Consider the following 25,672-nt stretch of genomic DNA (forward strand, 5'->3'; position numbering starts at 1 on the left):
TGTTATTTTGGAACTTCAATTTTTTATTTTTTTTTATGCTTAAAATTGTTCGGTACAATCGTTATGTTTTAAACCGCACCAACCGAACCGATCCAAACCGCATTGGTTTGGTTTGGTTTGGTTTGGATGACTTTTTAAAAATCAACCGAACCAAACCGAACCGCATGCATTTTTATCTCGCGGTTAGGATGACTTTTATGCTCAAAACCGAACCAAACCGCACCGCGATCACCCCTAGATTCTGGTACCTGAACAAGAGAAAATTCGGAAATTGAATCACAAGATTTTGAAGGGTCGAAGAAAGTTACTTCATGTAATGTTGGATTGGATTCATGGATCTGAGTAGATTCAGGAATGGTATTCTTTTTCCTTGTGTATACTAAATTCTTCCCATATCTTACATCAACACCAACATTCCCATCTTTTTCAGAATCAATTTCAGTCTCAACATTGTCACCTCTAGTTTCAACATTTTTAGGATCAATTTCAGTCTCAACATTGTCACTTCTAGTTTCAGCCTCAACTTCTGGTCCGAGATTAAGGTCAGGAAGTATAAGAGACTCATCTTCCTTACTTGTCCTCTCCCCCTGAAGATGAGTTTGAGCGAAGTAACTTTCTTGTTCGTGAAAGTTGACATCTCGAAAGACAAAGAATTTATTAGATGGCGGATGATAACATTTGTAACCCTTTTGGGTGGAAGAATACCCTATAAAGACACACTTTAAGGATCTAGGATCATGTTTCCCTCTACCATCACTATGGATATGGACGAACGACTTACACCCAATTATTCTAGGAATGAGATTACAAGAGGTGGACACATCAGGATAAAATGATGATAGAACCTCCATAGGAGTTTTAGAGGCAAGAACACTAGAAGGTAAACGATTTATGAGATACGATGCGGTAAAAACCGCCTCTCCCCAATACTTCTTGGGAACCTTATTTTGGAATGATATAGCACGTGTTTGATCTAACAAATGCCTGTTTTTTCTCTTAGCAATCCCATTTTGTTGGTATCAGAGCCTATCATAGATCTATTGTTTGTTGGGCTTCCCGCATCGTCCACACTTCAGGCCCATTGGGCCCGAGCGTGAGGGGGTGTGTTGGAAATTCCGCCTTCATTGCGGTCCGCCCCCATCAGCCTAATTGCGGCATTTGGGCTGCCTTCATTGCAGCCTCCAATACCTTCATTGTGTTGGGTGTGAAGGGGTGGATTTAGTAAAATCTGACATTATGTATAAACATTTCTTACTTTCAACATTGCACATACATATACTCTGGAAAATTGTTACTTCATGCACCTAGGTAAACAACAGGCCACAACACGAAGTTCACACTTGAAAAACTAATCAATGTCTCAAAATTCTCAGGATCAATGTTTAGCATGCAATTCTATACCATCTCCATTCCTCAAAACCCTTTCTACAGTATTAGTTATAATATGAATCTGAAAGCTCTTAATTTCTATCAAATTAAAAGAGAATTAAAATAGTGCAAATGCAGCAAATTGATTCCAAACACATTATCGATGGGCATACTCCTTTATGTCTTCCTAATTATAAAACCCCAAAATTCATCAATTAATAATTAAATCAGAATAAACAATTAAATTTAATCAATAGCAAAAGATAGGAAAATGTGAGATGGAATTAGTAGAAGTGTGAGACAAGAAAACTCAACATTTGTGGATTCCATCTCTATGGTTGTCTGGCCACTGCCCAATACCATATTTCTCACAAACATGCTCATGTTCATCGGAACCAGGCAGCAGCTAATAATATACCTATTTGTGTATCCACTGAAACTCCAACAGGACAACAACATAAGTGGTTTCCCCATCAAAAATAAAATCAGAGCAAAAAAAAAAAAACTACAACTCTGAACAAAACAAATACGTTAATAATCGTAACAAAAGAAAACCAGATGGTTGAGGGGCTCATATCAAGTGTAAACTTGGAAAGTTCTGTCACAGAGGGAAAAAACCCAATTCAATTTAAGGGACAGTGAGAGAAAGAGGAAGAGAAGAAAGAAGCAGAAGACAGAAACTGAGATACCAAAGCCAAACCCCTTTGGTGAAAAGAGTGTGGCGGCATCTTCAAGTTCTGACCTATTCATTGCTTCTTCTTGCTTTGTTTTGTTTTTATATTGATAGAAGTTGGGTTCGGATTTTCCTATTGAACTGGGTATTTCCCACTAAAGACCTCTCTCATTATAATCATTGCCCCTTTCTATCTAACAGCTGAAGGCATAGAACAAAGAATCTAACCCCCACACACATATAAAGAACCACCCATTTCTAAGGTTTCACCTTTCGTAAAGATTTAAATCCTCTATGTACTCATCCAAATGTTCGAGATTTATGTTTACAGACATTTATAAAAAAAAAAAAAATGATATGTTTAGACGTTGAGATTATTACTACTAAAGAAAGATAAATAGTGAAACAGTTGAATATACAAACATTTCACATTAAGATAGATAGGGACAGTCACATTATAGTAAACTACAAGATTGAAAGCAAATTAAAAATAGCGAAACAGTGATGCTGTATCCCACATCAGGTTTGACTTCGATTCTAGAGACTGATCTCTAAGAGCAACTAATGGAGTCCTAAATGCAGACATGTGACAATTATTATACTGAAAAATGATAGTATTATTTAGTCTGTTACGTAGAAACCATTGAACTTGCTACACCTTCAAAAGTAAGCATACTTGTGATAGTAACTTAATTTTATAACTTCGAATAAAATATTCACTTGCACGGTCTTAATTCAATGTTCACTCCCCAATTTAAGCTACATCGACAAACATAAACAAAAGGTCAATATTTAGAAATGGTGGATGCATTCAACTTCCAATACATTATGTATAAACATTTCTTAAGCTGACATTTTCAAAATTGCACATATGCAATGGCAAATTGCTACTTCATGCACCTAGGTAAACAGTATGCCACAACACAAAGTTCACACTGTAAAAACTAATCAATGTCTCACAAAATTCTCATGATCAATGCTTAGCATAAAATTCTATACCATCCTCAGTCCTCAAAAACCTCTCTTCAGTAATAATGAATATGAATCTGAAAGCTATTAGTTTTTATCAAATTAAAAGAGAATAAAAATAGTGCAAACGCAGCAAATTGAGGAAGATATCAAAGGTGGAGGTAACAGTGTATCGGTGTCATAAAAAGCGGCCCATATAAAAAAATAGTTCAAAGAAAGCGATTCACAATCAAAATATTTGGTTTGAGAAAAATTGTGTTAACAGTTCAGTATCAAGAACCTGTTCATTGAGCTATTAATACGGTCTGGTTCAGTTCGACGGAAGACTATAAAGGTTCGGTATATTGAACGGTTGTTATGGTTCGGTTCAACTCAGTATTCAGTCTGAACTGAACCATGAACTCCTACCTGTGTAAATAAATGTAAACCACCTACATCAACAAATGTAAACAAAAGGTCAAGGTAAGAATGAATGGTGGACTGATTCAACTTCCTAGACATTAGGTATAAACATTTCATAAGTCTAACATGCAATATTATACCATCTCTATTCCCCAAAAAACCTTTCTTTAATATTGATAAATATAAATCTGAAAGCTCTTAATTTATCAAATTAAAAGAGAAAATTAGAGTGCAAATGCAGCAAATTGATTCCAAACACAATACCCATGTGCATACTACTATATGTGCTAATTAAAAAAGCCTAAAATTGATGTCAATTTAATAATTACATCAAAATAAACAATTAAACTTAATCAATAGCTAAAGATAAGAAAATGTGAGATGGAACAAGTAGAAGTGTGAGACAATAAACTCAACATCCACCATATTTCTCAAAAACATGTTCATGTTTATCATAAAACAAGCAGTAGCTATAAATATAATCAAGCTTTCTCTTTACGCACTGAATCTTCAACAAGTGTTTCACCATCCAAAATAAAATCAGTGAAAAAAAATCTGAACAAAGCCAGTTTTTTTTAAAACAACCAAGTTAATAATCATAACAAAAGAAAATCAGATAGTGAGGGGCTCATATCAAGTGTAAATTTGGAAAGATCTATCACTGTGGTAAAAAAAACCCAATTCAAGTTTAAGGGACAGTAAGAGGAAGAGGAGAAAGAAGCAGAAGAGAGAATCTGAGGTACCAAAGCCAAACCCCTTTTGGTGAAAAGAGTGTAGCGGCACCTTCAAGTTCTAACCTTCTATATCTGTTTTCTTTTTCTTTTCTTTTTTTGATATTGATTGAAATTGGGTTCTGATTTTCCGATTGAATTGGGTATTTTCCACTAAAGGCCTCTCTATTATAATCATCGCCCCTTTCTTACTACCTTCAGCAAAACAGCTGAAGGCAAACAACAGTGAATCTAACACACACTTTATATAGACCACAACCCGTTTCAAGGTTTTCACCTTCCTAAAGATTTAAATACTTCCAAAATTATCAAATTAGTCATTTCCAAAGAATTGCAAACACAAGAGGCAATGAGGCATGCTGAGAGCAGGTTTTCCCTCCCCCACCCCAACCTTCCCACAAAAAAAAAAAAAAAAAAATCAACCAGATTCTCTTCAGGGTTCAAAATTGGGTACCAAACCCCACCTATTACAAGTGTTTTGAGGAATACCCACACTAAATCAATGTAAATTTAGCAGGTTCGGATGGATATGTGCAGGTGCAAGTCATACGGTCATGCTTAATGGCAAACAAAATAACTTACAGGAAACTACAAGATTGAAAGCAAGTTAATAATAGTAAAACAGGGATGCTTACTGTACAAGCATTGGTTTTGTGTGAAGCAGTCAATGCTATATCCCACATCAGGTTTTGACTTCACTCCCCAATTTAACCTACATCAACAAACGTAAACAAAAGGTCTATAAAGGAATGGTGGATGCGTTCAACTTCCAAGACATCAACGTTGGACATATACTCTGGAAAACAGTATGCCACAACAAAAAGTTCGCACTAAAAACTAATCAATGTCTCACAAAATTCTAAGGATCAATGTTTAGCATGCAATTCTATAGCATTCCTCAAAAACCTTTCTTCAGTATTAATTAATATGAATCTGAAAGCTCTTAATTTTTATCAAATTAAAAGAGAATTAAAATAGTGCAAATGCAGCAAATTGATTCCAAACACAGTATCCATGTGCATACTACTTTATGTCTTCATAATTATAAAACCCCAAAATTTATGTCAATAAACAATTACATCTGAATAAACAATTAAATTTAATCAATAGCTAAAGATAAGAAAATGTGAGATGGAATTAGTAGAGGTGTGAGACAAGAAAACTCAACATTTGTGGATTCCATCTCTATGGTTGTCTGGCCGCTGCCCAATCACAACAAATCCACCATATTTCTCACAAACATGCTCATGTTCATCAGAAACAGGCAGCAGCTATAATCAAGCTATTTTGTGTATGCACTGAAACTCCAACAAGACAACAACATAAGTGTTTGTTTCCCCATCCAAAATAAAAACAGTGCAAAAAAAAAAACTACAACTCTGAACAAAACAAATACGTTAATAATCGTATTAAAAGAAAACCAGATGATTGAGGGGCTCATATCAAGTGTAAACTTGGAAAGTTCTGTCACAGTGGGAAAAATCCCAATTCAATTTAAGGGACAGTTAAGAGAAAGAGGAAGAGGAGAAAGAAGCAGAAGACAGAAACTAAGATACCAAAGCCAAACCCCTTTGGTGAGAAGAGTGTGGCGGCATCTTCAAGTTCTGACCTTCTATTCATTTTCTTTTTCATTTGTTCATTTTTGTTTTTATATTGATAGAAGTTGGGTTCTGATTTTCCAATTGAATTAGGTATTTCCCACTAAAGACCTCTCTCATTGTAATCATCACCCCTTTCTTTCTACCTTGAGCAAAACAGCTGAAAGCAAAGAAAAATCAATCTAACCCATGCATAAATATAGAGCACCACCAATTTCTAGGGTTTCACCTTTCCTAAAGATCCAAATTACTTTTTTAATGAAAATTTTCCCAGGTTCTCATCCAAATGTTCAAGATTTATGTTTAGAAATTATATTGTATACTATATCTATCTATATCTCTCTCACTTTTTATATTTTACAACCTACATGCATTTCCAAAATTATGATGTCAACATTTAATCTCTCTTTAAGAACATAGTTTAGTAAAAAAAAAATTAAGGTGCTTTCGGTCAAAACAACAAGTGACTAAGTTTGAATAAAAAGCTTGGATGGACCACCAAAATAAACTAGAATTTATAAATCCAATATGTTAATTATATTCCACTTCATCTTTACTTTTATGCTCTACAAGAGTTCAAAAATAAGTCAATAACACAATGGAGTACTCAAGGAATCAAATAATAAAAAAATAAACAACAACCAAACATTCAACAACAATGGTTTATTAATGGTTAAGCAGAAATCAAATCTGAGATACATACACAATATCAGTATGCATGCTAATTCACCAAACTTGTACAATAGGACTAATTACTTCCGTATGGAATGTAAACATTTTCCTTTAATATGTTCTCTTTGCTATATAACATTACATCATTTTAGGCCCTGTCCTAAAATTGTTGATCTATTAAAGATCAGAAAATGTTGAAGCGCTACAACAAACAGTTAACAGTCTTTGAGTAGTGCATGCAAAATTCCACATGATACTGTTTTTGCCCAATTGTTAATTGCTTATTTCACATAACCTAAAATTGATAGTATACATGTTCATACTAATTTATGTCTTCATAATTACATCAAAATGAACAATTACAACAAATCGACCATATTTTTAAAAAACATTTTCATGTTAATCAGAAACAATCAGTAGCTATTATCAAGCTTTTTCTGTGCGCACTGAACTTCAACAAGAATAAAAGTGTTTCCCCATCCAAAACAAAACCAGTGCAAAGAAGAAGAAAAAAAAACCACAACTCTGAACAAAACAAATAAGTTAATAATCACAACAAAAGAAAATCAGATGGTTGAGGGGCTCATATCAAGTGTAAATTTGGAAAGTTCTGTCACAGTGGGAAAAAACCCAATTCAATTTAAGGGACAGTAAGAGAAAGAGGAAGAGAAAAAAGAAGATGAAGACAGAAACTGAGATACCAAAGCCAAACCCCTTTGGTGAAAAGAGTGTGGCGGCATCTTCAAGTTCTGACCTATTCATTGCTGATTCATTCATTCATTTTTCTTGCTTTGTTTTGTTTTTATATTGATAGAAGTTGGGTTTGCATTTTCCGATTGAACTGCGTATTTCCCACTAAAGACCTCTCTCATTATAATCATTGCCCCTTTCTTTCTAACATCTGAAGGCAAAGAACAATGAATCTAACCCACACACACATATAAAGCACCACCCATTTCTAAGGTTTCACCTTTCATAAAGAATTAAATACTTTTATTTTAATGAAAATCCTCTATGTTCTCATCCAAATGTTCGAGATTTATGTTTATAGACATTTATCAAAAAAAAAAAAGATATATGTTTAGACGTTGAGATTATTACTACTAAAGAAAGATAAATAGGGGAAAAAATGAGGATTAGATAAAAGAGTAAACGATTTGATATATTTAATAACAAATCGTGTTATTTGAACATCAAAATAATACATGTGATATCATATACATCTATCTATAACAAATTTATGTGAGTTTACTAATTACATCAAAATAAACAATTAATTGTAATCAACAGCTAAACGTAAGAAAATGTGAGATGGAATTAGTAGAATGATGAGACAAAAAAATTCAACAACCGTGGATTCCATCTCTGCGGTTTGTCTGGCCGCTGCCCAATTACAACAAATCCACCATATTTCGGAAAAACATGTTCATGTTAATCAGAAACAAGCAGTTGCTATAATCAAAAGCTTTTAATGTACGCACTGAATCTTCAATAAGACAACAACAAAAGGGTTTCCCCATCCGAAATAAAATCAGTGTAAAAACAACAACTCCGAACAAAACAATTTTTGAAAACAAATAAATTAATACTTATAACAAAAGAATATCAAATGATTAAGGGGCTCATATCAAGTGTAAATTTGGAAATATCTATCACCGTGGGAAAAAAACCCAATTCAATTTAAGGGACGGTAAGAGAAAGAGGAAGAGGAGAAAGAAGACGAAGACAGAATCTGAGATACCAAAGCCAAAACCCTTTGGTGAAAAGAGTGTGTTAGCATCTTCAAGTTCTGACCTTCTATTCCTTGTCTGTTTCATCTTGTTCTGTTTTGTTTTTATATTGATGGAAGTTGGGTTCTGATTTTCCAATTGAATTAGGTATTTCCCACTAAAGACCTCTCTCAATTGTAATCATTGCCCCTTTCTTTCTAACTTGAGCAAAACAGCTAAAAGCAAAAAAAAAAAAAATATCTAACCCATACAGATATATAGAGCACCACCCATTTCTAGGGTTTCACCTTTCCTAAAGATTTAAATTACTTTTTTAATGAAAATTCTCCCATGTTCTCATCCAAATATTCAAGATTTATGTTTAGAAATTATATTGTATACATCTATCTATATCTCTTACTTTTTATATTTCACAACCTACATGCATTTCCAAATTATACATAAAAATCAAATGACACCGTATTTGACATCAAAATTATGATGCCAACATTTAATTTCTCTTTAAAAATCAACAAAAATGTCTTCACTTCAAGTGAAGTAGTGAACATAGAACACGTATGTTTCTCTCCGCCTCTTCATAAATTTTTATTGTGATGAAGAGAATACTGAACTTTTACAATGTGTTTCATGGTTGAGTCCCTCATTGCCATTTGCAACTTTTGATGTGAAAAAATTATTAAGGATGGTTGAACTTTATCCAAATGATTTTGTAGATGTGCCAGAAGTGGTGGTGCGACATCAACTTCAAAATTATGTTAGAGATGTTTAATTTTAGCCACACCAATATTTTGTGTCTAGTTCCGCCCCTGCCCCGGAACCAGATTAGGCGGTCCAGTGGGCCGGATACCGGTGGTTAAAACAAAAAAATAAAAGTATTTAAGGTGCTTTCGGTCAAAACAACAACAAGTGACTGAGTTTGAATAAAAAGCTCGGATGGGCCACCAAAATAAACAAGAATTTATAAATCAAATATGTTATAAAAGATCTTATATATTTAATAACAAAATGTGTTGTTTAAAAATCAAAATAGAGACACATATGTTACATCGTATACATCTATCTATATCTCTCACTTTACATCTTTTACAACCTACACGCATGTCAAAAATATACATAAAAGTCAAATGACACCGTATCTGACATCAAACTTTTTATGTCAATTTATTTGTTTTCTTTAAGAACATAGCGTACTAAACTCTCGGAATGCACTTTCAGTCAAAACAACAACAATAATCAGTGGCGGAGGTTGACTAAAAAGCAAGATGGGCCACCAAAATAAAAACTATAATTAATGAATAAAATTTGCTAATTATACTCCACTTCATCTTTTCTTTTCTACTCTTCCAGAAATCGATAAGCGAATAACACAATGGAGAAATCAAGGAATCAAATAATCAAGAAATAAACAACTTAACACTCAACAACAACAATGGTTTATCAATGTGAGATGGAATTAGTAGAAATGAAAAAATTCAACACCTGTGGATTCGATCGCTATGGTTGTCTGGCCGCTCCATGTGCATACTACTTTATGTCTTCCTAATTACAAAACCCCAAAATTTATGTCATTTGATAATTACATCAAAATAAACAATTAAATTTAATCAATAGCTAAAGATAAGAAAATGGGAGATGGAATTAGTAGAAGTGTGAGACAAAAGACCTAAACATATGTGGACTCCATCTCCACTTGTCTGGCCACTGCCCAATCACAACAAATCCAACATATTCCTCATAAAGGGTTAGATATTGATAGAAATTGGGTTCTGATTTTCCGATTGAATTGGGTATTTCCCACTAAAGACCTCTCTCATTGTAATCATCGCCCCTTTCTTTCTACCTTCGGCAAAACAGCTGAAGGCAAAGAAAAAGGAATCTAACCCACACACATATATAGAGGCATCACCCATTTCTAGGGTTTCACCTTTCCTAAAGGTTTAAATTACTTTTTTAATGAAAATTCTCCATGTTCTCATCCAAGTGTTCAAGATTTTATGTTTAGAAATTTATCAAAAAAAAAAGTTTGAGTTTAGACATTGAGATTATTACTATTTACTACTAAAGAAAAATGGATAGGGGGAAAAATGATAATTAGATAAACGAGAGTAAAAGATCTTATATAGTTAATAACAAATTGTGTTATTTGAACATCAAAATACAGACACATATGTGATATTGTATACATATTTCAATATCTCTCTTATTATCTTTTACAACCTACATGCATTTCAAAATTATACATAAAATCAAATGACACCGTATTTGACATCAAAACTTTGACGTCAGCATTTAATTTCTATTTAAGAACATAGTGTACTAAACTTTTTTAAGGTACTTTCAGTCAAAATATCAACCAGTGACGGAGTTTGAATAAAAAGCTCGGATGGGCCACCAAAATAGACTATAATTTATAAATAAAATATGCTAATTATACTCCACATATTTACTTTTCTGCTCTTCCAGAGTTCAACAATAAGTCAACAAAACAAAATTTCAGAAAAACACATTCATATGTTAATCAGAAACAAGCAGTAGCTATGATCAAAAGCTTTTTTTTGTATGCACTGAATCATCAAGACAACAACAAAAGTGTTTCCCCATCCGAAATAAAACCAGTGCAAAAAAAACAACTCCGAACAAATTTTTTTAAAACAAATAAAGTAATACTCATAACAAAAGAATATGAAATGATTGAGGGGCTCATATCAAGTGTAAATTTCGAAATATCTATCACCGTGGGGAAAAAAACCCAATTCAATTGAAGGGACGGTAAGAGAAAGAGGAAGAGGAGAAAAGAAGACGAAGACAGAATCTGAGATACCAAAGCCAAAACCCTTTGGTGAAAAGAGTGTGGCAGCACCTTCAAGTTTCCGACCTTCTATATATCTTCCTTTTATTTTCTTTTTTTTGGTTTGGATATTGAAAGAAGTTTGGTTCTGATTTTCCGATTGAATTGGGTATTTCCCACTAAAGACCTCTCTCATTGTAATCATCGCCCCTTTCGTTCTACCTTCGGCAAAACAGCTGAAGGCAAAGAAAAATGAATCTAACCCAAACACATATATAGAGCACCACCCATTTCTAGGGTTTCACCTTTCCTAAAGGTTTAAATTACTTTTTTAATGAAAATTCTCCATGTTCTCATCCAAATGTTCAAGATTGTATGTTTAGAAATTTATCAAAAAAAAAAAAGCTTAAGTTTAGACATTGAAATTATTACTACTAAAGAAAAATAGATAGGGGGGAAATTGAGAATTACATAAACGAGAGTAAAAGATCTTATATATTTAATAACAAATTGTGTTATTTGAATGTCAAAATACTGACACATACATGATATTGTATACATATTTATATATCTCTTACTTTTTATCTTTTACAACCTACATGCATTTCAAAATTATACATAAAATCAAATGACACCGTATTTCACATCAAAACTTGATGTCAGCATTTAATTTCTCTTTAAGAACATAGTCTACTAAATTTCCTTAAGGTACTTTCAGTAAAAACAATAACCAGTGACGGAGTTCGAATAAAAAGCTCAGATGGGCCACCAAAATAAACTATAATTTATAAATCAAATATACTAATTTTTATCAAAAAAAAAAATCAAATATGCTAATTATACTCCACATCTTTACTTTTCTGCTCTTCAAGAGTTCAACAATAAGTCAACAAGACAAACTTTCAGAAAAACACGTTCATATGTTAATCAGAAACAAGCAGTAGCTATGATCAAAAGCTGTTTTTTGTACGCACTGAATCTTCAACAAGACAACAACAAAAGTGTTTCCCCATCCCAAATAAAATCAGTGCAAAAAAAACGACTCCGGATAAAAATTTTTAAAACAAATAAAGTAATACTCATAACAAAAGAATATCAAATGATTGAGGGGCTCATATCAAGTGTAAATTTGGAAATATCTATCACCGTGGGAAAAAACCCAATTCAATTTAAGGGACGGTAAGAGAAAGAGGAAGATGAGAAAAGAAGACGAAGACAGAATCTGAGATACCAAAGCCAAAACCCTTTGGTGAAAAGAGTGTGGCAGCACCTTCAAGTTTCCGACCTTCGATATATTTTCCTTTTCTTTTCTTTTTTTTGGTTTGGATATTGATAGATGTTTGGTTCTGATTTTCCGATTGAATTGGGTATTTCCCACTAAAGACCTCTCTCATTGTAATCATCGCCCCTTTCTTTCTACCTTCAGCAAAACAGCTGAAGTCAAAAAGAACAATGAATCTAACCCACACACTAAGAACATAGCGTACTAAATTTATTTAATGTACTTTCAGTTAAAACAACAACATCAACAACAATAACCAGTGGCGGAGATCGACTAAAAAGCTCAAATGGGCTACCAAAATAAACTACAATTAATAAATAAAATTTGCTAATTATACTCCACTTCATCTTTTCTACTATTCAAGAAATTTGCTAAAATGTTGATCTATTAAAGATGACAAAAATGTTTTAAGGGCTACAAGAAACAGTTAACACTTAACAGCCATTGCATGCAAAATCCCACATGATATTGTTTGTGTCATATTGCTAATTTCACATAACCTAAAATTAGAAGTATATTTCAGATCATTTACACATACTACAGAAAAACCAGAAAACGGAACATGCTCAGTTGAATATACAAACATTTCACATTTCCAAAGAACAAAAAAACACATGTTAGCATGCAATTTCTCAACACACAACCACGAAAAAACCAAATTAAACATAAAACAAAAAGGGAATAACACGCGTTAGACTTGAAATCGAAGATTGAAGTAGAAGAATAAGCGAGATAACAGTACCATCAACGAAATTATAGAGGGTTACCATGGAAGAAGCGAAGAAATGGGGAATATTGTCGCCGGAAAGGGGAGGGCACGGCAGCGCCTGGGGACTGAGAGAGAGAGAGAGAGAGAGAGAGAGAGAGAGAGAGAGAACAGCGGAGGGAGTGACTTGACTGGGGTGTTCTAGTAATTTTATATTTGGTGCATTTTTTTAGTCATTTTTTATAATAATGTTTTTATAATAATGTTTGTTTGCGTTTGATTCGTAAAACAGCAAGGACTTTACAGAACCGTATAGGACAGAACAAGATAATAATTGACAGGACAAAACTATATAGGAGAAAGATAGGGCGATAATATTTTCATATTCGAAAATAAAATGAGTATTTTCGTATATTTTATAGTTGTATTGTGGACAAAAAGTTGTCCCGTGGTTCGGTGGGAGACAAAAATTCTTGTTTTTGTCCTCTCCCTTATTACCTGAAGGCTTAATTACTTAATTGGTCCCTTAAAGATATTTATGGTTTCAAATTGGTCCCTTAAAGAAAAAAAGGGCCAAATTGGTCCTTAAAGACCTTGCCGTTAAACATTTTGGTCCTTTCCGTCCAGAAACTGTTAATTTTTACAGGTGGAGAACTGGATGCTTACGTGGCTGCTCACATGGGTGCTTACATGGCTGCTTACTAGGTAAATCATTTAATTTTAAAATAAAAACTTAAAGTTAAAATTTAAAATAAAAAAGATTATAACTTCTCTCTCTTGTTCTTCATCTTCATCATCAACTTCATCAAACAAACCCCAAAAAAGAAACCAAATCCTCAAATTAGAAACAGAAATCCCTAAAAACACCCAAAAAAACCCCAAATTCACTCAAACCACTTTCTAACCATAAATCAAACCCCAAAACCTGCAAAATAAAAAAATAAAAACAAAACAATTTCAAAATAAAAAGCTTAGATCCATTCTGATTTCTTATTCTTTGCCACAAATCCAACTCAAAACCAAACCAAAATCAATATAAACATATGCACAACTTTGCCACAAATCCATTCTGATTTAATTTTTTTGTCTCTGTTTCTCTTATTGTTTATGTTTTTTCGTTTGATTTGTGATGGATGTGGAAGATGGTTGTTGTGATTGTTGAAAGTGGAAGATGATTGTGAGTGAATAGGTGAAAATGGAGGTGTTTATGGTTACTGGTTTTTGTTCTCAGTTTCCTTTCTTTTTACTCTTTCAATTTCTCTGCCTGTGAATTTGTTTTTGAGTTTTTTTTTTTGTTTTTAAGTGTTTCAAAATCTGGATTTGTGTTGATGAAGTTTATGAAGAAGACGGAAGGAAGGAGATGAAGAAAGGAAAATAAAACAAGGTGTTGGTAGTACATTATTAGATATAATAGATATTCAAGATCCAATGGTTTTTCTTTTGATAAGGAAATCCAATGGTTAATATTAAAAAATTATTGAAGTCTATGGTGGAGCACCTGAAGTGTTGGTCCACCTTATACTTTTGGGGTTAAAAGTTAACGGAAGAGACTAAAATGTTTAACGGCAAGGTCTTTAAGGGACCAATTTGACCCTTTTTTTCTTTAAGGGACCAATTTGAAACCATAAATGTCTTTAAGGGACCAATTAAGTAATTAAGCCTTACCTAAAATAATTCAGTCTCATACCCAGTTTTAAATCAAACAAAGTACATCAAAAGTTGTCCCGTCCGGCGTCCAGTCCCTTGTTTTTTAGCATATCAAACGCATAGTGATTATAAATTTCGTCTTTGATGTGCATAAGTGAGATGACCAAGGTTTGCCCCCTATATATATAATAATGCAGTATTTCCACCAACTAAGTTAACTTTACGAGATTCTTTGTTTTAGCTTTTTATAAGAAAAGCTAGCCCTCTCCAGACCTTTTTGTAAGAAACACTTTGAAAAAAAAATTGGTCTTTTTTATAAAAAAAATTATCAATTTTCAAATGTTTTAAATGTTTAATTTCACTTATACTCTTATTTATTACGAGAGATAATATTAAAAATAAGGAAGTGAGTTGAATGAAGAGTAATTAAATAAAGGTATACATGGAATCAATTTAATTTACAAGAAAATAATAAATGAAAATAATTATGTAAAATGTGTTTCCTTGGTCTATGTAATTTTTTCAAAGTATTTCTTATAAAAAGGACCGAAGGGACTAATTTATTATGAATATTATTAATGGATATTATATAGGTCATTGGTGATGAAAATTCAAGATATAGTACCCGAAGACTATTTTATTTATCATTACTACTCGTGGACAATTTTAATTCCAACTAGATTTTAGCCCAAATATGATGATTGTTGGCTTGATAAAATTTGAAGTTTGACCACAAAAATGTATTTTCTCTTCAAATTAAAAAGTGAGAAAAATATATGAACTTCAAAAATTTATTCAAGCCTCAACAAGCGTACCAAAGAGTCAAACAATCCAATTTAGTTAGATCAAGAACTAGAGGCAGTGAAACATAATCAATCATAACAAAATGCTCATTACTCAAGAAAGAAACAAACCAAATAAAGGCAAAATAACAGTGTCATGTCACTTATGATGCCACAGAAATACATTTGATAATAGTAATAAGTTCAACATGTCTTCTTCCATGGTAGGGATAGTACAAATGATTTCATTATGAATGCAGTTTGATTGTCAGCAAAGATCACAGCTTAACTAAATGTTGGGACTTCACAGCGTACAAAACATGAGGATGCAGGCTACCAAGCTGAGATGCAAAAAGTTTCTCTCTGGCTATATATGCCTTGTGTTTCTTCTCATCATCGACATCAGTTCCCCTTTCCGGCCGGTTTTGTTCCCCTCTTGCGTTTATTTGATTGGTTGTTGGCGAGAAACTGTATTCCTTCTTGCAATGTTGCTCTCCGTTTCTCTTTATAGTTCCATAATTCCAAGGTTGGGTATCCCCCACTAGGATTATATTCATTTATTTCTCTCAAAGCTACCACCACAGCATTATATGCCGCTTTACCAAAGCTTTTTTTCAGCCCCTTCAATTTTTTATCGTCCTCGTCGATCACTAGCTAAAATACCATATGCATAAAACCACATATCCAAGTGTAAGCATTAAAAGTTCAAGAAATTAGGAAAGCATAAAATAAATTTGATAGCATCAACTTTGTTTAGATAAAATTGGGACAAGAAGAGCATAGTTTTGCATACCTTTTCCTGCCCATCAACAAAAATAATTTTGAAAGGATGCCAATTGGGGTCCTTTATATTGTCTTCCCAAGAAGAGCATAGTTTTGCAGCTCGATTTTGAGCTTCAGCTTCATCTGCATTGTATCGTTTCATCATAACTTTGAAGAATGGTCTAGTGTCGAGCTCCCCCATTCTCTTTACACCAATTTGCTTGTCGTCGGATGAAATTTCTTTAATGACCTACATTACACCATATAAAAATATAAAAGTCTTTAATATGTTAAAGAAATAATGGACAGTAAAAAAAATCAAAACATTAAGTGCATGATAAAAGTAATGTAAGTTATGTAACAAACAAGTGAATATGGACACAATCACAGTTTAGTTCTGTATGCATAATCAGATAAACCGATAAAAAGTAAAAACATTTGAGTAGAATTGATTCAACAAATGAGTAAACGCCATACAGGATCTTATATGTGGCGAAAAAACACCTACCTTAATAAATTCTTTTCGAGCATCCTGCAGCTCGTCGTTACTCTTACGTTGCATAGCAATTAGTGTTTGGTTCATTTCATCTAAGTCTTGTAGTAACTCATCTTTTTCCTTTAATTCCATCTGCAAAGCATTTAACTTCTCTGGAAGCTCCTCATCTTCATCTGCAAACTCTTTCAACAGGCTTATTGAAACTTTCAGTTGCTGCACCTCCAATTCCAGCTTTTGTTTCAGAGTTGCTTGCTTTTTAAGCTCAGTGGTTTTAGCATACAGCTTTTCCTATTTTAATATGATGAAGAATGAAGCCTCATTTTAACAAAAAGAATAAATGAATTCAATAAAACTAAAATTAATTTTGCAACTAAAAGCATTCTATAGTCAATCAAAAACAATAAAAAGTTACGTTCGGTTTATGTTGTGAGCAGGCCATAACTTAATTTTGGAACTATACAATTGAGTTTGACATGTTTGATCGCTCTCAAGCATAATCGATGATGTCTCAATAATTTATTTATAACTTTCCCATAAAAAATACTCTATCAGATCCTATTTATTAAAAAAAATTACATTTTAGATTCAAGGATATCTCGCGATAATTCTTTTTAAAAAAACCTTATGTTCCTTAGTTTTAAAAAAATAGATTATATAAAAGCTATTAGGATTAACTTTTCTTTTTGCGGGTAAAAATAATTTTCAAAAAACCTATTACAAAATACTATTAAAATGATAAAATAGCTTTTTAAAGAAAAAAATCTTAAACAAGTGAACCCTTAGCTTTTTAATTTAAAGCTAATATTGATTATAAAAGAACAAACATGCACCTAGTCAAAAAACAACATGCAGAGAGTATAAAAAGGAATAAGAAATACCTTGAAAGATTTTTCAGCTTTCCCAACCCATCCGAGAGGGCGGTGTTGCACTTCAGATTCAGAAGTTTCCATTTCGTCATCATCGCTCTCTTCTGATTCTAAAACATATTCCTGCTTATTTCTTAATGAAATCCTTTTTCTTTTGCATTGATGCTCAGATCCATCAACATTTTGGTGCTTCTGATCCATCCACTTTGTAAAAAGTTGCTTCATGTCTTCAACTGTACTCTTCATTCCAGTAAATTCAGAAGTAAGGTGTTCTACGGATTTTTCCAGAGATTCAATTTTGGAACTCATTCTGGTGAGTTTGGAAGAGAAAGGGACGTTGAGACTTGAAGGTGAGTTTGTTTGTGACTTGTGTGAGTGAGTGCGTAATGGAAGCGTCAAGAATAAAAGTAAAGAGGACTATGAATTTATAGGAAAATGATGTAATAATAAATAGGGTTTTATTTTTGGTTAAAACGCATGTAAAGGTTTAGGGAAAAGAAACGTTCCTTGATGGGATCATTAATTACTAATTCATGGAAATAAAGAATAAGAAATGGTCTTTTTATTGATTTTGTTGAAAAAAAGAAGTTGAAAAGTTTTGGTCTTTTGGTAACAAAGTAGTTAGCGGGATCATTAGAAGTTTTACCGGCACTTAGCTCTGTTTGGTAAAAAATAATAAAAAATAGGGGATATCTGATAAACTAACTTATAGCAGATGAGTTTATAGTGGATAGCTTATTGAATTTGTAGTGTTTGGTAAAATTAGTAGTTGAACTAACTTATAAGTGTGAAATAACATAAAAAAAATAAATTCAAGTAAGATGATAGGAGTAAAATTGAAAGAAAATATGATAAGTGATAAGCTCGTAAGCTACTTGAAATAGCGTTTGAAAAATAAGTTATAATCTTTTTTTTTTAAATTGTTACCAAACAGAACTTTTATCTTATAAGCTAGCTTATTGGTCTTCCTAAACATAGCCTAAATCATTTTAACAATGAACTCTCTCTCCCATATTATACAAAACAAAATAAAAAAAATTACAGCTTCTCAAAAGAAAATAAAAATAAAAAAATTACACATTTTTAAAAAAAAGTAAAATATGAATTGAAGTATGATTTTTTGTGTCTTCTTTAAAATAAGTTTTATGCGAAGATGTAAAAAAAATATTGATTATGAGAGAATGAAGAGAGAGTAAAAAATCAGTTACAAACCAATTCTTTCCTTCGCTTCATTGCCACTAATGATCACTTATGTAACACTTATTATTTAGGCTACGAAAATCTCATTTTTGAGACATTAATATAAGGCTTAATTACTAAATTGGTCCCTTAAAGAAAAAAATGTCCAAATTGGTCCCTTAAAGACTTTGCCGTTAAACATTTTGGTCTTTTCCGTCCAGAAACTGTTAATTTGTACAGGTGGCAAACTAAGTGCTTACGTGGCATACAATGACTAGGCAAAAAAATAGGTGATTGTGTATTTAAATTTCCTTGTTGATTTTAATCAAAAAAATAATTAGGGTTCATCTTCATCTTCATCCATTCTCTTCTTCATCTTCATCCATTCTCTTCTTCTTCTTCTTCTACATTCCAATTCTCTTCTTCTTCTACATTCCAATCAGCATAAAATTAGAAAACCCACCCACACCAACAACCAACCATTTCTTTCTCAACAACAACTACAAACCCATAAAAACAACTCAAAATTAGCACAAAATTAGAAAACCCCAAAATTCCAAGATCCGGAAATTGAACAAAATTAAAACCCAAAATATGGAAATAAAGAAGGTCCACGCGATGATGATGTTGTTGAGAATCAATTTTTGAGAGATTTATCTCCGATTTATAAATAGAAGACATTGAAGTCGTAGATCTTGTATTTTATTGGTAGTTTTGTTTCTAAGTGTGAGTTCCATGTTGTCTGGGAGCCTTGCTTTTGGTTTAATTTCTTCTAGATTTTTTGCGGTTGCAGCATGCTATTTGGTTTTCTCCCTTTGTTTTAGGCACATTTGTTTTTATGCCTCCTAAGAAGAAGAAGAGGATTGGAATGTAGAAGAAGAAGAAGAGAATGGATGAAGATGAAGAAGAGAATGGATGAAGATGAAGATGAACCCTAATTTTTTTTTTTGATTAAAATCAACAAGGAAATTTAAATACACAGTCACCTATTTTTTTGCCTAGTCATTGTATGCCACGTAAGCACTCAGTTTGCCACCTGTACAAATTAACAGTTTCTGGACGGAAAGGACCAAAATGTTTAACGGCAAAGTCTTTAAGGGACCAATTTGGGCCTTTTTTTCTTTAAGGAACCAATTTGAAACCAAAAATGTCTTTAAGAGACCAATTTAGTAATTAAGCCTTAAAAAAATGTCATGCTAAACAGTATCCCTGGTGCACTAGTTAAGCATACTAAAAAACAAAAAACAAATAAAATGTCATAACTTTTTACATTTTTAAAGCATTGAATACACAATTTACAAGATAAAAATTTCATATTCATATCATTAACAAGTGCCTCAGAGCACTTAAAAAAAAAATCATGTTTGGTTAGTATTAACTAGTTTAGACACTTGTGTTAGCATGGGTTTGAATTTAGTCTAAATTAGTTAGCATGGGTTTGAATTTCGTCTGAAATTAGTTAGCGGCTAAAATTGAGCTACGTAGCCCAATTGGTAGTGGGAATGGATTGAACACGTACTTGAACCCCAGGGTACGTGGTTCGATTCCCACTGAAGGCAAAAACTCTACTATTGAGGGGGTAGAGAAGATCGTGAGGTGACAGCCAGGATTGCCTACTAAATACGTAGAAAAGGGGCCCGGGCTGTTACAAAAAAGGCGCCTTTTTCACTTGGTAGTGGGAATGGATTGAACACGTATTTGAACCCCAAGGTACGTGGTTCGATTTCCACTGAAGGCAAAAACTCAACTAGAGAGGGGGGTGGAGAAGATCGTGAGGTGACGGCCGGGATTGCCTACTAAATACGTAGAAAAGGGGCCCGGGCTGTTACACCGACCACACTTAACCACCCCTCCATGGGAACACACACACCATTTACTTTTACAGTCATTTACTATCCTGCAATTTACTTTTCTGCTCTTTAATTATTGCAATTTACTTTTACCTGCACAACTATCTCCAAACACCAAAGCGAATGCAAATTCATTCCTAAGCGAAACTAGTAATTTTGGCACAATCCATGTGGAGAACGATAAACTTATCACTTTTATTACATGGTAGCGATTCTGTGCACTTGCAGAACCACCGTTAGCATCCTTCTTGATCTGCCAACCAAAGTAGTCTATTGCAAAGGGGTAAAGTTTTTGTGAAACATTCTAAAGATTTTAACATAAGACTTAGTAAATATTTATATTTAAAAACTAAATAAATTAAACAAAATATTGATTATATATCGAAGAGGCGAAATCCTAATTTGATGTTTTAAAGATAATAAACATCTTAATTATATTTTAAGTGAATTCTGATATTTTTGTGATCTAACAAGTGCTCTTGGGTGATTAATATAGACAGGAACAAAAGTTCATTCATTATATATCTCTTCACTTAAATTGGTTAAAAACTGCAAGTTTATGAGAATGATCCAAGAACATTCTCCAGTCTGCACTTTTTCTCACGTGCAAAGCTATATCTCAACAATAAGCACTTAATTGATATCATATAAACAAGAGACAAATAAACACTTTTGCAAAGGACTTTATTGAAGAGAATATCTACATGATATAAGTCATTTAAGGCAAAGATTAAAAGATAGCAAAAGAAAGGTTTCTATTTGGTCATGTTTAAGGAATAAACATGAACATGTCTTGACTATTTATTTCTCAAGCTCACATTCTCTATTCAGAGATTATTTGAAGACATTTATGGACCAATGAAAAGAAGACAACAATTTTGAAGTGGTACTTCTCAAACGACTTCATAAAATATATTCTACTATGTCATTGATCTACAAAGGAAAACTACTTGTACTTTTACAAGTACACTTGAATAATAAAAGGATAAGAAGACCAACTATCATCTTATGATCTCCATGGATATCTTGAGGCCCACGAAACAAAACAAGCAAAGCATACCTCTCTATTTGATCTAGGCCAAGAATCAGTAAACTTCTGGAAGAACGATCTGAGAACGTTCCAGAATCAAACATATTTCCTGCACATGTTTAAAAGATTCGATCCAGCTATATCCAGCTGTTGTTTTTAATCTTCCAAGGCTCCTACAGTGCTTGTTCGTGGAGAACAAGTTTATATTGCTCTGAGATGCTCAAACTCACGCTCCTCATGACGTCATCATTCTAAGAACATTCTTATGAAGCATCTTCTTTCTCATCAAATATTATTTGATTAATATTTTGATCTGAATTTTAAAAGACTAACGGCTAGTCTTTGGCTCCATTTCAACTTACTTGGAGACCACAAAACTCAGAGCATACAACATCTATAAATAGCACACTTGGGTGCTTTGAAGACTTGAGAGCTCACACTACAACATTCATTCTATACTTGTCTTTATCATACAAGGTACCAAGCTCTTCTTTTATCACTCAAACTCAAGATCTCCATTCTCATCAGTACTTCTGAGTATTTTGAGTGTTTTGATTTGCTTCTCAAATTAACCTTTGAGTTTTCAACAAGCAAATATCTCAAAAGTTTCTACTACAACTATCAAAATCTAAACTTGTCTTTTTCGCACAAGTCATCAAACTCTTCCACTCTCACTCACAGCTCTTTAAAATCACATACTTGGATCAATATACTATTGAGTGAACTGAGTGCATCTGTTATAAGTTTCTCAACCTGATTGAGTTTTATTTGTAAGCTTGTGATCCAACAAACTCTATTGTAAAAAAAAGGATTGACTCAAGTCAATACGTAACTATTGATTGAGTGACACCTCTGTATAGTCAGAAGGAGACTGAGGTAGTTATTAAGATTCTAGGGCTTAAGGTTATTTGATCTTGGTTTAGATCAAGGAGGTTTGTAATTTGAGATTACTAGTATCTCAAGATTATAGTGGATACTCACGGAGCGTGAGAACTGGACGTAACTCATACTATTCGTGGTGAACCAGTATAATTGTTGTGTGTTGATTCTCTCTTTCCCTATCTTTTACTTTGAGCAAACACTAAGCACACAATTACTTTGAATTCGTTTTACTGCTAACCAGATCCTTCTGAGATCATTCTAACGATTTCTTTTGAGTTGCAATTTTTATAAGGAAAATTTTAATAGGTTCACAATTCAATCCCCCCTTTTTTGTGAAAAACTTTGCTACTTCAATTGGCATCAGAACTCTGCCTCTAAGGTTGAGCACCTAACAAGTTCTAGAGGAAAAGATTTAGGAAGGAAGTAATGACAAAGTATATAAATGAAGGAGGATCCTCAACTAGACCACATTTCTTTGAAGGACAGGATTATTACTACTGGAAGGATAAAATGAAGTTGTTTCTAAGATCGCAAGACAACAACATGTGACATGTAGTTGAAGTTAGAGAATATGTTCCACCACCAGCTAAAGATTCAACAACTCCAAGGACTTCAGATAAATGGACCACACAAAAATCCGATCGGGTACTTTTAAATACTAGAGCAAAATTATTTATAAAATCTACTTTGAACAGGGAAGAACAGGATAGAATCATCATGAAGAATCAAGTCATGTGAAAGAAATAAGGATTGACACAGGTGTCAGAAAATTCGAATTGTTTGAAATGAAAGAAGATGAAACCATAGATCAAATGTATGGAAGATTCACAATCATTATCTATGAACTCAATTCTCTTGGAAAAACCTATACTGCACACGAAAGAGTAAGAAAGATACTAAGGAGCTTACCAAAGGATTGAAGGCATATTGTGATAGCTATCACTGAAGCAAAAAATATCTCTGAACTCAAATTAGAAGATTTGATTGGATCTCTGAAAGCTCATGAATCAATTATTCAAGAAGATAAACCTGAAAAGAAGAAGATGGTTGCTCTAGAGTCACAAACGATGGAACACTCTCAGAACAATCTAATTGCAGATGATGACATTATATTTCAAGAAGATGATGAAGAAGAATTTGCACTTATCTCAAGAAGAATTCAAAGATTAATGACGAGAAGAAATCAGATAAGGAACTCATCCCAAAATAGAAGAAATAACATCAAGAGGGAAGGTGACATAAGCAAGATTCAATGTTATGGATGCAATCAATTTGGACATTACAAAAATGAATTTTCCAAAGTTAAAGCAAAAGCCTCCATTCAAAAAGGAATCTATGGTAATGACCATTCATATTTTATTAAATAAACTTTTGCGTTGAACAATATAAATTGCGTCCATGGTAAGCAAAAGCCTCCATTTAAAACAATATGATATATTAGGGGTGGACAGGACCCTCTGGACCGAACCAAACCGGTCCAACCGAACGGTTTTTCCTGTTACGAGCCGGGCTAAAAATGGGCTTCGGGTTCAAAAAATGGAAAAAGCAGTTTGTAACAGGTTTACCTGGTCGGGTTCGGTTTTTTAAATCAGGCCCATGGGTATCCGAATCGAGCTGTAGTTGAATACAACATTATTAAATTAATACTCCTAGTAGTTAATGTTTTTCTTTGAAACTGTATCCTAGTATTTAATGTATATATATTCTTCAGGGACTACAAATCAATATATTCTATTTACGATGCAGGAATTTAAATTTATAATAATTCATAATAATAGTTGTTTTTCATTTCACTTTAGTGTGTTAATTTTTTTTTGATAAAGGGGAAAATAAAAGGACAACAACACAAACTAACGAGGACGCTGCCTCAAGACACCCGTTGCATCCGCAACCAGCACATGCGCTATTTGCGGAGGCGGAGAAGTCCATAACTTAATATTAACATCTGACTGAGCACCATATTTAGCCAACCAATCAGCACATTCATTCCCTTCTCTAAGAGTATGAGAGAAAGATAAAGACCAATTACGCGTCCGGAGGATACGAATCTGACCAAGAACAATTGCGTGAGGGTGAAAATTATTGTCATCTTCAAGGATGAGATCAATAGCTGACTTAGAATCAGATTCCAAGTTAATCGTACGGTAGCCTAAGCCCCAAGCCAATTGAAGCCCTTTGAGAATAGCATAAAGCTCTGCCAAAAGGTTAGAAGCATGACCACAAGAACCGGAGAAACCATGCATCCATTCGCCAATATCATTGCGGATAAGACCACCAAAACCAGCACGACCCGGATTTCCGAAAGAGCTACCATCCACATTCAACTTCAAACACGGAGCCGTTGGTGGAATCCAAGTTACTTGCCGAGTGATGTGCGCCCTATTGGGTATGTTCAAAACCTGCAAAAGAAAATTGTGAGAGTTAGAAATACAATTTACTATCAACCAAATAGGCTTCCTATTAGATTGAAAAATTTCCTCATTTCTAGCTTTCCAAATTTCCCAACAAGTGGTGACAAAAAGGGACCCATCCGGTCCAGTAGCATGAAGGCGAAACCAATCACAAACATCAGTGACAAAAAAATTAGCCAAATTGGGAAAATGACTAGCCATCCAAACAGCCCAAGACAGGGGGCAATCCCGGAGAGTATGAAGAGCAGTTTCATGCAAATTGTTACACCTAGAACAAGACGAGTCCGAAGTTAGGTGACGAAACATACGAACTGAGTTAGTGGGAAGAGAATTGTGAGTGATAAGCCATGCAAATAGTCTCATATTCTCAGGCACTTGAAGCTTCCATATCCAACTCCAAGAAACAACAGGGTCATCTTGATGCACTAAATGAGAGTCTAACCACTGATAACCACTAGATGCCGTATAGATCCCATTGGAGGAACCATTCCAAATCAGAACATCATCATAATTGTCGTCCAAAGAGATGCTTCTAATGTTATCCTTAATAAGACTAGGAAGAATAATGTAGAGTTTTTGAAAGATCCACTGACCATCTTCCACCACATCATTGACTTTGAGGGAAGTGTCACTAATATCGACATAAGGAACCAAGTTACAAAGATAATCATCACCGATCCACTTATCATACCAAAAGGAAATCTCTCCACGACCAACCCTACAAATAAAACCATCTTTAAGAACATCCTTCGCTTTGACAATTGCTCTCCAAACACACGAAGAACCCTGAGAAACATTAGTGTACCAGAGGTGGGTATCACCAAGATATTTACCAATAAGCATTTGGA

The 25,672-nt window shown here is 33.5% G+C and overlaps 1 protein-coding gene, 1 long non-coding RNA gene and 2 other non-coding genes across 4 annotated transcripts; all 4 read right to left on the reverse strand.

Annotated features, from left to right (window-relative positions):
- Nucleotides 1-1,147: 1,147 nt before the first annotated feature.
- LOC123918246 lies at nt 1,148-13,073 on the reverse strand. The gene is made up of 5 exons (XR_006812734.1): nt 12,981-13,073; nt 9,623-9,682; nt 4,779-5,441; nt 3,291-3,441; nt 1,148-1,801 (listed from the first exon to the last, which is right to left on the reverse strand). It is a non-coding gene; the product is annotated as an uncharacterized LOC123918246 (long non-coding RNA).
- Nucleotides 1,638-1,795, reverse strand: LOC123919258. The gene has a single exon (XR_006813166.1). It is a non-coding gene; the product is annotated as a small nucleolar RNA snoR143 (small nucleolar RNA).
- LOC123919259 lies at nt 5,266-5,404 on the reverse strand. The gene has a single exon (XR_006813167.1). It is a non-coding gene; the product is annotated as a small nucleolar RNA snoR143 (small nucleolar RNA).
- A 2,677-nt stretch (nt 13,074-15,750) lies between the features above and the next one.
- Nucleotides 15,751-17,781, reverse strand: LOC123913369 (factor of DNA methylation 2-like). Its single transcript, XM_045964086.1, has 4 exons — nt 17,485-17,781; nt 16,619-16,894; nt 16,142-16,360; nt 15,751-16,002 (listed from the first exon to the last, which is right to left on the reverse strand). Exons 1-4 carry the CDS (start codon nt 17,779-17,781, stop codon nt 15,751-15,753), a joined length of 1,044 nt encoding a protein of 347 aa, XP_045820042.1.
- Nucleotides 17,782-25,672: the final 7,891 nt, after the last annotated feature.

The sequence above is a fragment of the Trifolium pratense genome, linkage group LG3 (genome assembly GCF_020283565.1).
Source record: "Trifolium pratense cultivar HEN17-A07 linkage group LG3, ARS_RC_1.1, whole genome shotgun sequence".
NCBI classification, from domain to species: Eukaryota; Viridiplantae; Streptophyta; class Magnoliopsida; order Fabales; family Fabaceae; genus Trifolium; species Trifolium pratense.